This window comes from Schistocerca americana, chromosome 3 (assembly GCF_021461395.2).
Source record: "Schistocerca americana isolate TAMUIC-IGC-003095 chromosome 3, iqSchAmer2.1, whole genome shotgun sequence".
Lineage (NCBI taxonomy): Eukaryota > Metazoa > Arthropoda > Insecta > Orthoptera > Acrididae > Schistocerca > Schistocerca americana.
The window spans coordinates 258,550,603-258,567,028 of record NC_060121.1 but is presented as its reverse complement, the minus strand read 5'-3'; the positions used below and the strand labels follow the sequence as shown (position 1 = coordinate 258,567,028).

Here is a 16,426-nt window from a genome sequence, read left to right as displayed (position 1 = left end):
AACTAAATATCTAGAAATTACAGTTACGGACAACTTAAATTGAGAAGCACACATAGAAAATGTGGGGAAGGCTAACTAAAGACAGCGTTTTATTGGCAGGACACTTCGAAAATGTATCAGATCTACTGAAGAATCTGCCTACACTATGGTTGTCCGTCCTCTTTTAGAATACTCCCGTGCGGTATGGGGGCCTTACCAGATGGTATTGACGGAGTACATCTAAAAAGTTCATGTTACTGAAATGATACAGGACTACGTGTTACATCACTAAAACAAAGGCGGTTTTCGTTGCGTCGGAATCTTTTCACAAAATTTCAATCACCAACTTTCTCCTCCGAATGCAAAAATATTTTCTGGACACCGACCCACATAGCGAGGAACGATCATCATAATAACATAAGGGAAGTCAGAGCTCACACGGAAAGAAAATGTTCAAATGCGTGTGAATTCCTAAGGGACCACACTACTGAGGTCATCGGTCCCTAGACTTGCACGCCACTTAAACTGACTTATGCTAACAACAACAGACACCCATGCCCGAGGGAGGAATCGAACCTCCGGCGGGAGGGGCCGCACAATCCGTGACATAGCGCCTCTAACCACGCGGCCACACGGAAAGACATAGGTGTTCTATTTTTCCGGGCGCTATGCGAGATTGGAATAACAGAGAATTGTGGAAGTTCGATGAGCCCTTTGCCAGGCACTTAAATGTGAAATGCAGAGAATCCATGTACATGTAGATCTAGATGTAGAAAATAGAAAATTTGTGAGTGAGAATTGGGCCTAATTTACACTCGAAAATTTTATCGAAGAGTGGCTTCAGATCTGAATAAAATCAGAATCCACGGATGGTGACATACATGAAGTGAAACATATTTAGATAAATATTTAGTAAGAAGAACTTTGTGGTTTGCAACAACAGGTGGAATCCAATACCATACTTTGCGTCTGCATCTACATCTACATGGTTATTGTGCAGTTCGCATTTAAGTGCCTGGCAGAGGGTTCATCGAACCATTTTCATACTACTTCTCTACCATTCCACTTCCGAATGGCGCGTGGGAAAAAGGAACACCTGAATCTTTCCGTTCGAGCTCTGAATTCTCTTATTTTATTATGATGATAATTTCTCCCTACGTAGGTGGGTGTCAACAAATTTTTTCATATTCGGAAGAGAATGTTGGTGATTGAAATTTCGTAAATAGATCTCGCCTCAACGAAAACCGCCTTTGTTTCAGTGACTGCCACCCCAACTCGAGTATCATATCAGTGACACTCTCACCCCTATTGCGCGATAACACAAAACGGACTGTCCTTCTTTGCACTTTTTCGATGTCCTGCGTCAATCCTACTTGCTAAGGATCCCACACCGCGCAGCAATATTCCAGCGGAGGACGGACAAGTGTAATGTAGGCTGTCTCTTTAGTGGGTTTGTCGCATCTTCTAAGTGTTCTGCCAACAAAGCGCAGTCTTTGTTTCGCCTTCCTCACAATATTATCTATGTGGTCTTTCCAATTTAAGTTGCTCGTAATTGTAATTCCCAGGTACTTGACAGCCCTTAGATTTGTGCGATTTATAGTATACCCAAAATTTATCGGATTTCTTTTAGTAACCATGTGGATAATCTCGAACTTTTCCTTGTTTAGTGCCAATTGCCACGTTTCGCACCATACGGAAATTATCTCTAGATCAATTTTGTAATTGGAATTGATCGTCTGATGATTTTAATAGATGGTAAATTACAGCATCATATGCAAACAATCTAAGGGGCTGCTCAAATTATCACGTAGATCATTTATGAAATCAGGAACAGCAGAGGGCCTATGACACTACCTTGCGGAAAGCCAGATATCACTTCTGTTCTACTCGATGATTTACCGTCTATCACTACGAACTGTGACCTCTCTGAGAGGAAATCACGAATACAGTCACACAAGTAGACGATACTCCATATGCACGCAATTTGATTAATAGTCGCTTGTGAGGAATGGAATCAAAGGCTTTCTGGAAATCTAGGAATATGGAATCGATCTGAGATCCCTTGTCGACAGCACTCATTACTTCATGGGAATAAAGAGCTAGCTGTGTTGCACAAGAACGATATTTTCTGAATCCGTGTTGGTTATGCATCAATAAGTCATTTTCTTCAATGTGATTCATAATGTTCGAGTACAGTATATGCTCCAAAATCCTACTGCAAATTGAGGTCAGTGATATGGGTCTGTAATTCAGTGAGCTACTCCTATTTCCTTTCTTGAATATTGGTGTGACCTGTACTTCTTTCCAGTCTTTAGGAACAGACCTTTCGTCAAGTGAGCGGTTGTATATGATTGCTAAAAAAGGCCCTATTGTGTCTGCATACTCTGAAAGGAACCTGATTGGTATGCCATCTGGACCGGAAGACTTGCCTTTCTTAAGTGATTTGAGTTGTTTCGCAACACCTAAGATATCTACTGCAAACACAGTGGCTGTTAGAGCATCAGTAAATATTATTTGTCGGAAGTACCATGCACCACTCACTCGTTAACAAGCTATATGTGTCAACTAAAAGATACGGACGAATTAGATGTTATGCAATTAATAATGATGTTCCACAAGATTTCGGGATTGCAGCCGGATCTCATCGACTTCTTTCCACGATATTTCGGCTGACAACCTTAGTAGAGTAAGTAGAGTAAGTAGAGGACAGGGCATGGTGAAACAGCGCTGTTATATCGGCCATAAACTTATTGCCGATAAGTGACAATGAATCCAAAAGAGGGGCCCTCGTGAAGAGTGAAACGACATCGAAACTTACTAACAAATCCGAATCCTTCAGCTGTAGTGTTCTCAGTCAATTGATACTTTCTATTTAATAATGAATATTTTGAGCAACTTGACGGTGTTGCCATGGGCAGTCCTCTGTCCCCTCTGGTAGCAAACTTTTATATGGAAGACTTTGAGGAGAGGGCTCTCGATTCGGCGATGTTGAAACCAACAGTCTTCTGGCGGTACGTGGACGATACCTTTGTAGTTTGGCCTCACGGTGAAGAAGAGCTTTCACGGTTTTTACAACATCTGAATTCCATCCACACAAACAATCAGTTTACGATGGAAGTTGAAAATGATGGTTGCCTACCATTTCTGAACGTCATGGTTAAACGCAGGGTGGATGGGTCATTGGGGCATTCTGTCTATCGAAAACCCACGCATACGGATCTGTACCTGCAGGCGTCAAGCTGTCATCACCCGTCACAAACTATGGGTGTCCTTCGAACGTTGGTGCATAGGGCACATGTCGTGTCTGATAAAGACAGCCTTGCAGACGAATTACAGCACTTGAAATCGGTATTTCAACATAATGGATATTCTGCACATCAGGTCAGTACTGCTTTGAGGAGGAAAAAACGTGACCACCCACAAGATAAAGAGGATAAGGAGGTGTTTAAGTCCAGAGCATTTCTCCCATATGTCGGGAACATTTCATCGAAAGTAGGCAGAATTTTAAAGAAACATCGTGTGAAAGCAATCTTCCGACCATCTACAAAGACTCGTGCTCTTCTGGGCTCAGCCAAGGATGATCTGAGATTACGGAAGGCTGGAATTTATAAAATACCTTGCGAGTGTGGGAAAGCCTACATTGGTCAAACCATACGCACAGTACACGACCGCTGCGTTGAACATGAGCGCCACACTCGCCTTTTACAGCCCAGTAAGTCGGCCATAGCCGAACATTGTATTTCCACAGGACATACTATGGATTATTCGGCCACGAAAATCTTGGCCCCATCGAGATCCTTCTGGGATTCAGTTGTGAAGGAATCCGTGGAAATACGTTTAGCGGAAAATCTCATTAATCGTGATGGCGGCTTTTTATTGAATAAGGCCTGGGACCCGTTGATTTCTTTAATTTCAACCAAAAGAAAACTTTTTATGGCTTCTGACATGTCGAGCGACAAGTAATTTTAATTTTGAAATTTTGCATTTTATTGTTTTGGACACGTCTGTGTGCATGTTTTACTTTTTTCACGCATCCGTTTGCGCTCCATAGATGCAGTAATATTGTAGAGGGCCTTGGAATCGACAGGTGGCGCGTATGCTACGGTAACTTGCGCATGCGCCTGCGGCACTTTTACGTATAAATAGAGCGACTTGCACTAGCAATCTCCAGTGTCAAACACTCGCCTGAAGATGGCTGTAAGGTTGTCAGCCGAAATATCGTGGAAAGAAGTCGATGAGATCCGGCTGCAATCCCGAAATCTTGTGGAATATTCGATACGCCGGGAAAATTTCAAGAGTCACAATAATGATGTTAGTAAAACAAATGTAATTGAATGCTACCTCGCTAAAATTCAGTTAATTAGAAAAGCCAAGATCGTCACAGTGTGTCTTCGATATCTTATGATCTAAACGAGTAACGATTGTTTTATTAAATCGTGTACAGTACTTCGAGGTTTTCACAGTACTTTATTCTTGGTCCGAATACAGTACGGGTGCTTGAATCACAGTCTTTTTCTGCGCTCTTTCAGCACCTCAAGCAAATAAGGTAGTTGCACTTCAAGTCTTAAGAAGTGTTCGTTATCAGAAACTCGTATGGTCGCTGTCGTCAAACTAATCGGCTCATTCCGCTTCGTCCCTTATATTATGACCCTAAACTGTGATGCTGCCATCAGCGGTACCGGCTGGTCACTCATCACAATTCGCGATCTACGTATGATTGATTTTTTATTTGTTTCAAGAAATGATTACGCTTTTTAATTTAGCGTGAATGATTCTGAGCATCAACGGCCATTGTCCAGCATAGCATTGTCTGTAAACTCACATTTCAAACACACTTCAAATTCGTACTTAAAGCTTAAATTTTCTCCATGTACTGTTCTAAGATACGCAAACTGTCTTCACAATTTATCACAGCATTTCAGTAATAGGCGCAAATACGAGGAGTATATGAGAACTGCAGACTTAATACTTTCGGACATTACTCATTATTCACTAATCTCTTAAAGTAACTTGCCCGTGAACGCCTGGAGAAATACTAATAACGATCACAAAATTTGTACAGTTCTAACTAAACAAGTGACCTCTGAATAGGATGAAAATTGTAGGATTATGGGAGTATTTATTCCTGAACATTTTGACATACACTTAATAACATAAATTCTAACCTTGACTTTATTACAATTATTTTGTGAAGATTAGTAAAATAAATTTTGATATGCTTGCCCATGCTTGGAATCTATGCACTGGTTAACTACCTTACTATACATTAACAATAAGTATACATTAACAATATGTCTATCTGAAAAGTGGACTACAGGCACGCCATTTCAGCCACAAGTTTTTATTCTAGAAATATTTACATCTGATAATCAAAATTAAGGCCGCTTTTTTATAATTAATCAGTGTGAGTTTTCCTTCCCGTCGATAGTACGTTAGTGTCTGTAGTTTACTTTCCTCCAAATAGTACCCAGAAATACCCCAATAATTTCACACCTCTGGCTCAAATAGAATTTTTGTGCATAAAATAAACATGTCACGAAATTTAACTCTCGGGAAATTCATTGCAAAGATATATTTGATCTATGACCAACCTCGGTTGATCTTAATAGAGTACAGATCCACAATTTTCATGGTTTGCAGTCCCTCATCTTCTCGCTTCCTTTTCTTCTTTCTCCTGGTGTTTTTAGTTGCCTCATGACCCTCTTTTCAGTTTTGGCCACTCTCTTGGAAATAACTGTCGACAGTGATTGTCTCACATTAAATCCATGATATATTCGTAGCAACTCTAGAACTTCACACCTGCTAACTGCCCCACATTAAACCAAATTACAGGCATAATACGAGTAACTTTCGAATGACAAAATAGCAGCAAATCAAACTACAGAAATCTTTACAAGGCACACAACACTAAAATCAAAATGTGTACAAGGGATTCATAAGAGCATCGCAAAACGTAACTTCTAATAGGGCTGTCAACTTGGGTAACAGTTTTATAGTACAGGCTGCATTTATCGAACAGGAGTTTAATGAGAACACTGACGTGTGAAAGCAGCGAAAATATGGGTGTGGACGCACATAGGGAAATATTTAAAATGTTTTCTAAACAAATTCCCGATGTCCAGTTCAGTTCTTTTAACAACTGTTTTGTTCAAAAGCTTTAAATATCGATTTAAGATGAAAGCAAAAACTCGTTACCTTTAATTGGATTCACAGGCAAGTTCTCTTAAAGCGACCTCGTGGAAAAAGATTTGTGGCTGACGCGAATCGAATACTCAAGCCCTGTCACAAATGGAATTTGCCGAGAATACGAGTAAATCTCATTCTTTGTCTTGGACTGGTTTTGTGTGTCTCGCCAAGACTTCCTCTCTGGTGTCAACCCCATCATCTCAGACTAGCACTTGCACCGAACATCTTTAACTATTTTGTTGGATGTATTCCAATCTCTGTCTTCCGCTGTAGTTTTTATCCCCTACGGCTCCTTTTAGTACCATGGAACTTAATCCTTGTTGTCTCAACTCATGTCATACCATTCCGCCCTTTCTTCTAGCCGGAATTTTTGACTTATTCCTTTCCTCGCCTATTCTGCGGAGGATCTTCTCAATTTTTATCTTTTCAGTCCACTCAACTTTTAACATATTTCTACGGAACTGCATCTCAAAGTCTTCGAGTCTCTCCTTTTACAAATTTCCCACAGTCCTTTATTCACCCGCATACAACGATAAAATTATAATGAGTCAACGTCACGAAAATTTATTTCATTATTTTCTTAACAACTTTCTCCCTCGATGTTTCTACTAGGTCCAGTGGAACACAAATCCATGAGCAGTCACTATTTTCGCTACACAGGAAAATAATTTCGCACCTTTTTTTAATTTTTTATTTTTTTATCCTGAAATATGTTGCATTTTCATGATGAAATGTGTATTAACTGTATCTATCCGCTTTGAGGATGTACCATGATTATTTTCAGGTCATGGTTGTTAATGTTTCTAGATTTTCCCACGTTGAAGTTGAAATAATTATTACTGTTAAATTATTTGTAGCGTATGAGGGTAAGTCAAAAGTATCTCCATAAAATTTTTCTCATTTATTACACCAACAATACAAAATTTACAGTGGCATCATTTTTCATCGTAGAATTCCAGCTTTTCAGTGTTCTTGTTCCATAGTTGCCCAAGATTTCCAATATCACGAGAAAAAGTTTTTCGGTTGAACAACAAGCGACGTATGCACCGCTTCGTTCACCTCTTCATCGGAGGTGAATCGATGACCGCTTAAATTAAGTCCAATAACTGTGAATTTCTTGTTGGCTGGCGATCTGAGTTGTTTCCATTCCATGATCAGGCATTTCGTTTCTGGTTCAAAGTGATAAACCCATAGTTCATCTCAAGTTACGATTTGTTTCATTAACACAATGGATCAGTAATTGCTGACAGATTCTGATATGTTTCAACCTATCCTCTGCATTGAGTTGTTTTGATACCCATTTTGCACAGAATTTACGAAGTTTGAGACTTTTATCCATGATGTCATATGCAGAACCCTGACTAATCTGCATGTACACATAATTTTAAAACTAGGCAACCACAAAAAAATAGTTATACATAATTGCTTGACAATTCATACAGTTAACAGTGTTCTAAAATACATGCGTTGAAACTATTAACATGAAACTGAATAAAATCTCCAATGATCCGCTGTAGACGTATTTGTTCATGTCCATTATAAACCCACACTACCGGTATTGCAGCTTCTAAGTTGCATCATCTGGTGCCAATATCAGTACAAAATAGTTTTTTCTAATTAATGCTTTGATAATGAGGAATTGCAGTTATCCGAGATATCTTAAAATACATTCAAGTCTAGTGAGTCCGTATGTTATATGTCTGATAATGAGGAATTGCAGTTATCTGAGATACTTTAAAATACATTTAAGTCTAGTCATTCTGTATTTTATATTTCTGGTAATTGCTATTCCTCATTATCAAAGCATTACTTACAAAAACTACTTTGTACAGATGTAGGCACCAGAAGATGCAACTTAGAAGTTGTAAAATCGGTTGTGAGGGTTTATAATTGACCTAAATAAATACAGCTACATCGAACCATTGAGCATTTCAATCAGTTTGATCTTAATAGATTTAACAAATTTATTTAAAAAAACTGTTCACTGCATCAACTGTCAAGCAATCATGTACACTGAAGCCCCAAAGAAACTGATATAGGCATGCGTATTCAAATACAGAGATATATAAACAGGAAGAATACAGCGCTGCGGGTGGCAACGCCTATATAAGAAACCAAATGTCTGGCGCAGTTGTTAGATCGGTTACTGCTGCTACAGTGGCAGGTTATCAAGATTTACCTGAGTTCGAACGTGGTGTTACAGTCGGCGCACGAGCGATGGGACACAGCATCTCCGAGGTAGCGATGAAGTGGGAATTTTCCCGTACGATCATTTCACGAGTTTACCGTGAATATCAGGAATCAGGTAAAACATCAGTCTCCGATATCGCTGCGGCCGGAAGAAGATGCCTTGGTGGTGTAAAAACTTAAGTTTCTAAGTCAATCCGATCAAAAGTTGCGACTATTTACGTCACATATCTTGATACTTGCAAACTCACTCATCAAAACTTGTAGGGTACTTCCCGTTGACCTGTTATCATGAAATTTGGCAAGGAGCAGGATTTCACAGTACAAGTAACGCAAAAAATCCGAAAATTGTTAATTTGTCATCGTACCACAAAAAATATTTTTATTATTAGTTGTTATCCAACTGTCTGTCCTTCGGTCTGTTAAGATCCCTCTTTCTCAGGAACTAGTAGAAGTATGAAGTCGAAATTTATGTCACATAGTAAGCTCTACGGTCCCTTTGCGGTGTAAAATATTTAAACTTGTATATTATTGCAGTCAAAGGATAGCCATTTATGTCACATTTTTTGATAGCTTTCCAGTATCGATATCGACAACGGACAAGAATCGTCAATATTCTCGATTCTCGGGATGGATGAAGTACCTATATACATAATTATGTTTGTACGGAACGCTCGGTGCGTCAATCCTACTCACAGTTCTTCAGATTTTTTTTAAATATTGGAAATTAATTTTCTGTGTAAATCCTCTATTGTCGTGATTAAACTCTCTATATCACTATCAAATTATTTAATACTCGGTTTCGACCACTGCCGTCATCAGATATCAACGCCCAGATTAGGCATACGTCTTATACTGATAATGAACCCTGTTCTGCAAGTTCTAAGCTTGCAGTAGCCCAAATGGCGTAGTAAATCAAGAAAACTGTCACAGTTATCTAGGTGGTTTTCTTTAGAAAATACCACATATTATCAACTCTGCGACCTTGGCGTGACGAGCGGTACGATGTAAGGTAGCAGATACTCGTTGTGTGCACACAGGCCAGCTGGCGACCTCGGAGGCCCGCGGCAAGAAGAAGAAGGCGGCGATCGTGCTGCCGCTGATCCTCTTCATGAAGCTGAAGGCGCTGCTGATCCCCACGCTGCTGGGAGTGCTGTTCATCAAGAAGCTGCTCGTGCTCGCCGCCGTCTTCCTGCCGGCGCTGCTCCACTACCTCAAGGCCTGCAAGGTACGCGCACCACCCGCCCGCCGCACAGCGCCTCCCGACTATACACTTCACTTCTGTGCTCCGCAGTCCATCCTAAAGCACGTTTTACGAACAACAAGTACAGTGAGCTAACTCTAATTTCGCCGAAGAGCTCCCTAATCCTGAGATAATAGAGGTCGACAGAAGTCGGAAGGCTTCGGCTGGTAGTTATTTACACTACTGGCCATTAAAACTGCTACACCACGAAGATGACGTGCCACAAAAGCCAAATTTAACCGACAGGAAGAAGATGCTGTGATATGCAAATGATTAGCTTTTCACAGCATTCGCACAACGTTGGCGCCGGTGGCGACACCTACAGCGTGCTGACACGAGGAAAGTTTCCAACCGATTTCTCATACACAAACAGCAGTTGACCGGCGTTGCCTGGTGAAACGTTGTTGTGATGCCTCGTAAAAGGAGAAGAAATGTGTACCATCACGTTTCCGACTTTGATAAAGGTCGGATTGTAGCCTATCGCGATTGCGGTTTATCATATCGCGACATTGCTGCTCGCGTTGGTCGAGATCCAATGACTGTTAGCAGAATATGGAATCGGTGGGTTCAGGAGGGTAATACGGCACGCCGTGCTGGATCTCAACGGCCTCGTATCACTAGCAGTCGAGATCACAGGCATCTTATCCGCATGGCTGTAACGGATCGTGCAGCCACGTCTCGATCCCTGATTCAACAGATGGGGACGTTTGCAAGACAACAACCACCTGCACGAACTGTCCGACGACTTTTTCAGCAGCATGGAGTATCAGCTCGGAGACCATGGCTGCGGTTACCCTTGACGCTGCATCACAGACAGGAGGGCCTGCGATGGTCTACTCAACGACGAACCTGGGTGCACGAATGGCAAAACGTCATTTTTTCGGATGAATCCAGGCTCTGTTTACAGCATCATGTTGGTCGCATCCGTGTTTGGCGACATCGCGGTGAACGCACATTGGAAGCGTGTATTCGTCATTGCCATACTGGCGTATCACCCGACGTGATGGTATGGGGTGCCATTGGTTACACGTCTCGGTCATCTCTTGTTCGCATTGACGGCACTTTGAACAGTGGACGTCACATTTCAGATGTGTTACGACCCGTGGCTCTACCCTTCATTCGATACCTGCGAAACCCTACATTTCAGCAGGATAATACACGACCGCATGTTGCAGGTCCTGTATGGGCCTTTCTGGATACAGAAAATGTTCGACTGCTGCCCTGGCCAGCACATTCTCCAGGTCTCTCACCAACTGAAAACGTCTTCTCAATGTTGGCCGAGCAACTGGCTCGTCACAATACGCCAGTCACTACTATTGATGAACTGTGGTATCGTGTTGAAGCTGCATGGGCAGCTGTGCCTGTACATGCCATCCAAGCTCTGTTTGACTCAATGCCCAGGCGTATCAAGGCCGTTATTACGGCCAGAGATGGTTGTTCTGGGTACTGATTTCTCATGATCTATGCAACCAAATTACGTGAAAATGTAATCACATGTCAGTTGTAGTACAATATATTTGTCCAATGAATACCCGTTTATCATCTGCATTTCTTCTTGGTGTTGCAATTTTAATGGCCAGTAGTGTAGTTTTTTGTTTGCAGCCAATGTCACCCATCTCACAGTACTATTAGAGGTATCCGTTGTTGTCCGCTGTTTTTCTGTCTTGTACCCCACTCTAACCACCCCCTTAGCTGAGTGGCCAGCGCGTCCGATTGGCATGCAACGGGCCCGGGTTCGATTCCCAACCAGTTCGCAGATTTTCTCCGCTTGTGGACTGCTTGTTGTGTTGTCTTCATCATTTCGTCATCGACTCGCAAACTGTCTATTGCGGCATCAATTGAAAAGACTTGCAGCTCGGTGGCTGAACCTCCTCAGGTGGATGCCCATGACCATCAGTGTTATATGGTCATTTCATTTCATTTCACTCCACTCTATTTTGTACTGTTCCATTTCCTTGTGATTAGCATAAGTTACTGTTGCAGTTAGGACCTTTACTAAATATGTCAGTACATAAGACCGTTTCAGTATCGATTACAAACGACATTTAAACGATTGTTATCACCGTGTGGTTCTGTTTTCGAAGGAGCATGAAGCTTACGATGCGCACAGAAAGAAAATGGGATACCTGCTTAGGGTGGTGGTGGTGGTTAGTGTTTAACGTCCCGTCGACAACGAGGTCATTAGAGACGGAGCGCAAGCTCGGGTTAGGGAAGGATTGGGAAGGAAATCGGCCGTGCCCTTTCAAAGGAACCATCCCGGCATTTGCCTGAAACGATTTTAGGGAAATCACGGAAAACCTAAATCAGGATGGCTGGAGACGGGGTTGAACCGTCGTCCTCCCGAATGCGAGTCCAGTGTTCTAACCACTGCGCCACCTCGCTCGGTCCTGCTTAGGGGAGGGCAGTGAGAGATCGCTTGACCTGCGTGAAGAATATCCCCTTCTTAGCTAATGGGGCAGCATGCAATGGCAGTCGGGTGGCGTCGCTAACTGACGTGGACACGCGCCTGCCTATGAACTCGAATGTACGAAACATTCCTTGCCAGCCCCATCGCTGCTGGTAGATGACGCGCTGTCGTGACAAAATCAGGCCATGCGCCATACTGTCTTCCTCAAGCGATTTTACAGAAACTATTCGGTAAAAAAATTAATTTTTTCATTACTGATAGCTCTATATGTCAGCTTCACGATGAAGTGCCCATCATTTCGTTAATGGTCACAATTATTGTGATATTTCGCATTTAAGTACGACATTGCGCATAATTTGAAAAAAATTGCTATGTAAAATAAGGGTCGCTATGATTTTACGTTTGATGCATGTTACACCACGCACAGCTGTGTATGAAATTTAGCTAACATACTGAATTTTTATTTATACATGCGACGAGGTCTTTATCTATCTCCAGTCTCGAGAAAATCGACTTTATATAGCACACTTAGTTCCAGTCACCACCAATAATGCTAGAATGACATGTTCATAAAATCCATCACATCTCATAATCGGTTTCAGCTATCGAAACGAGATTTTTGCAGTGATAACACACACAGAGGAACCTATTTTGCCATATGGTTAACATGTAGAACATACTTTTCTAAACTGATACCGCAGAAAATTCAGTGTGTATTTTATTTTTTCAATACAGTACTGTAATTTTTTAAATTCATTGACAGCTAATAAAAAGACAATTTGCTAGTATCAAAATAAATATGAAATTTCTTTTCTTATGTTATTACAAAGCGTCACAATAAGGTTTTCCATAAGCTACTGATCTCCCTAGTTACCTTTCCTTGTTTAATAAGACTCTCTGTTTCACGATTCTGTCGCAGTAGCTTCTGCGCGAAATATTAGTAAGGTGAGTTTTCGTCAATTACACTGTATTTTGGCTAAACAAACAAAATTAACCCTCTCAACAAGAGAAATGCAGACATTATCCATAACTGATAGTACCTCTTCAGATGTAAAAAGGTTAACAATTCAGCAAAAGTAAATGGCAAATTCTGTGGAAAATTGGCAGAATATCATAAGCCATAGCATTTTTAGTAGTGAACGACTGGAATGGAAACTTACGTAAGGATTCTCCTCCTGCACTTCAAGGATCTGAGAAAATTGAAAATAATTCATAACAAATAGCGTGTCATATTTTTCTTCCTATCCTCATCCAGAGTGAAGTGGTGAATTTCTTCACCTTACTTATCTTTTTATGTGTTAATTATAGATGATATATACTTATAGCCTACACTGATGGAAAACAATCGCATCATCAAAAATAATTACTGTACAGTAATGATATTTTGGAAAATACATTTGTTTAGGTAATACATTTAAGTGCTTAACATTGTAAGATCGCACGTTAAAGTAAACGCGAGATAAGCCATACAGATGCCGGATGCCAGTTTGTGGGCTGGAGTTCATGCCTGTTGCAATTGGTTGGTCAGTAGAAGCGCGATTAATGCTGTTTGTGGATGACGCTAGAGATGTCTTCCAATGATGTCACATATGTATTCGATTTGAGACAGATTTGGTGATCTAACAGGGCAAGGCAACTAGTCGACATTCTGCAGAGCATGTTGGGTTACAACAGCGACGTATGGGCGAGCGTTATTCCATTAGGAAACACCTACTCCGAATGCTGTTCATGAATGACAGCACTACAGGTCGAATCATCGGACTGACGTACAAATTTGCAGACAGGATATGTGGAACAACCACGAGAGTGCTCTAGCAGAACTCTTATGGGACTGACGTGAAATTTGAATAGATATCGTTTTGCAGATGTGCAAATACGCCTACCAACTTTCTTTTATGTGGCATAACTCTTTCTTGGTATTGTGATTTTTTTTCCATCAGTGTATTTTCACCTCAATGAATAGTCTTAAGGGGATCACAAAATAATTGCTATAATGTTTACATAACCTTTTAATACACAGATAAACAGGCACAAAACTTGTTGTTTCCGCTCGAAAAATGCTGCATTTATGCTGTAGAGCAGAACTAATGCAATAAAACTCTTTCGGAACTCCTAAGCTGTTAAAACACTGTCGACTACCAGAATCGTGTCAGCTGTTCGTTAAAGTCAGTATCACTAATAAATTAAAAGATATTTATAGTTAAAGGAGTCACTACGTCGCTCTGTACAGGGAGAGGAATAGTAAGATAGTATGCTAATTGCTGTACTTTCTGATATGTCAAAGATAATTCAAGCGTAGGAAGAAAGTTTCAGTCCCAGCTATTCATTAATAATGATAAACTGGATTACCGGGTTCCCCTCAAAATGTGGCTGAAGTGATGATTTATTTCCGTTTGACTTGGTAACGTTTTCCTCGATAGAAATGCCATCAGTAACGAGTTTATCTTGTTGCCTTTTGTTGCAGTTTCAGCGGAATGTAACCCAGTGTTCTTTTAATAATGAGCAGCTAGTACTGAATCGCACCAAAGTATTTTCTTCCTACACGTCAAACCTCCTGAAACAGTGGTTTATTAAGAGTGTAACTTAGGAGAAGTCAGGTCAATAGCTTATGAAGTAGCGCGTCCTCTATATAGAAACAAGTGTGTTTTCTTCACATATATTGTCGCAAAGCCACACTATTTCTCAGTTCACAAGCTATCAATGACCCTTGAATACTACAGTATTTCACTGAAAGATTCTGAAGTTTCTCACATGTCGCAGTAGATGAGGAAGTTACACATCATAATCATTAGGCAAAATGCACTCAAGAGAGAATGAAACTGAGACACGTGCCTAATATCGTGTAGAGCCACCGCAAGACGTAGAAGCGCCGCGAAACTACGTGGCGTGGACTCAAATAATGTCTGAAGTAGTGCTGGAGGAAACTGATACTAAGAATTCTGCATGGCTGTCCACAAATCCGGAAGAGTACTCCAACTGTACACTCCCCATACGACTCCAAATGGCTCTGAGCACTATGGGACTTAACATCTAAGGTCATCAGTCCCCTAGAAATTAGAACTACTTAAAACTAACTAACCTAAGGACATCACACACATCCATGCCCGAGGCGGGATTCGAACCTGCGACCGTAGTGGTCACGCAGTTCCAGACTGTAGTGCCTAGAACCGCGCGGCCACGAAGGCCGGCTACAGAACCTCCACCAGCTTGAACAGTCCCCTGCTGACATGCAGGGTCCATGGATTCATAGGCTTGTCCCCGTAACCGTACACGTCCATCCGCTCGATACATTTTGAAAGAAGACGCGTCCGACCAGACAACATGTTTCCAGTCATCAACAGTCCAGTGTCGGTGTTGACGGGCCCAGCCGAGGCGTAAAGCATTGTGTCGTACAGTCATCAGGGGTACACGAGTGGGCTTTCGGCTCCGAAAGGCCATATCGATGATGTTTCGATGAAAGGTTCGCACGCTGACACTTGTTGATGGCCCAACAGCAGAAATCTGCAGCAATTTGCGGTAGCGTTGCACTTCTGTCACGTTGAACGATTCTTTTCAGTCGACGTTGGTCCCGTCCTTGCAGGATCTTTTTCCGGCCGCAGAGATGTCGGGGATTTGATGTTTTACTGGATTCCTGATATTCACGGTACACTAGTGAAATAGTCGTACGGGAATATCCCCATTTTATCGCTACCTCGAAGATGCTGTATCCCATCGGTCGTGCGCCGACTATAACACCACGTTCAAACTCACTTAAATCTTGATAACATGCCATTGTAGCAGCAGCAACCGATCTAACAACTGCGCCAGACACTTGTTTTCTTATATAGGCGTTGCTGGGCGCAGCGCCATATTCTGCCTGTTTACATATCCCTGTATTTGAATGCAAATGCCTATACCAGTTTCTTTGGCGCTTGAGCGGAATCTCCTCTTTGACTGCTTTGATTCGCCAAAATCTCTTTTCGATATTCCATACCGTTAGAAAAAAATGGTTCAAATGGCTCTGAGCACTATGGGACTCAACTTCTGAGGTCATTAGTCCCCTAGAACTTAGAACTAGTTAAACCTAACTAACCTAAGGACATCACAAACATCCATGCCCGACTCAGGATTCGAACCTGCGACCGTAGCGGTCTTGCGGTTCCAGACTGCAGCGCCTTTAACCGCACGGCCACTTCGGCCGGCCATACCGTTAGAAGAGGGACGTTTTGAATATTTCATTCTGGCTTGATCACTAGCGCGCAGGAGCGGAACTTAGTCCGTTACATGAACTTCATTTTCTCAAGAATGAAGAGAAAGACCTCCTACTAAGTATAAAGGAAAAAACAATATGTTAACTAAATTTCATGTGCAGCAATGTAGGATGTAATATGCATCAAGCGAAAATCATAGGACCCATATTTCCCATTCCAAGCTTCCCGAATTAA

At 41.5% G+C, this 16,426-nt stretch overlaps 1 protein-coding gene across 1 annotated transcript in view; it reads left to right on the top strand.

Annotated features, from left to right (window-relative positions):
* The window catches only part of LOC124606006, an 82,707-nt gene that overhangs the window by 45,291 nt on the left and 20,990 nt on the right, over nucleotides 1–16,426 (top strand). The window contains exon 3 of the mRNA XM_047137969.1: nucleotides 9,393–9,580. Coding sequence (XP_046993925.1) covers nucleotides 9,393–9,580 — 188 coding nt within the window. The remainder of the gene's footprint in view (nucleotides 1–9,392; nucleotides 9,581–16,426) is intronic.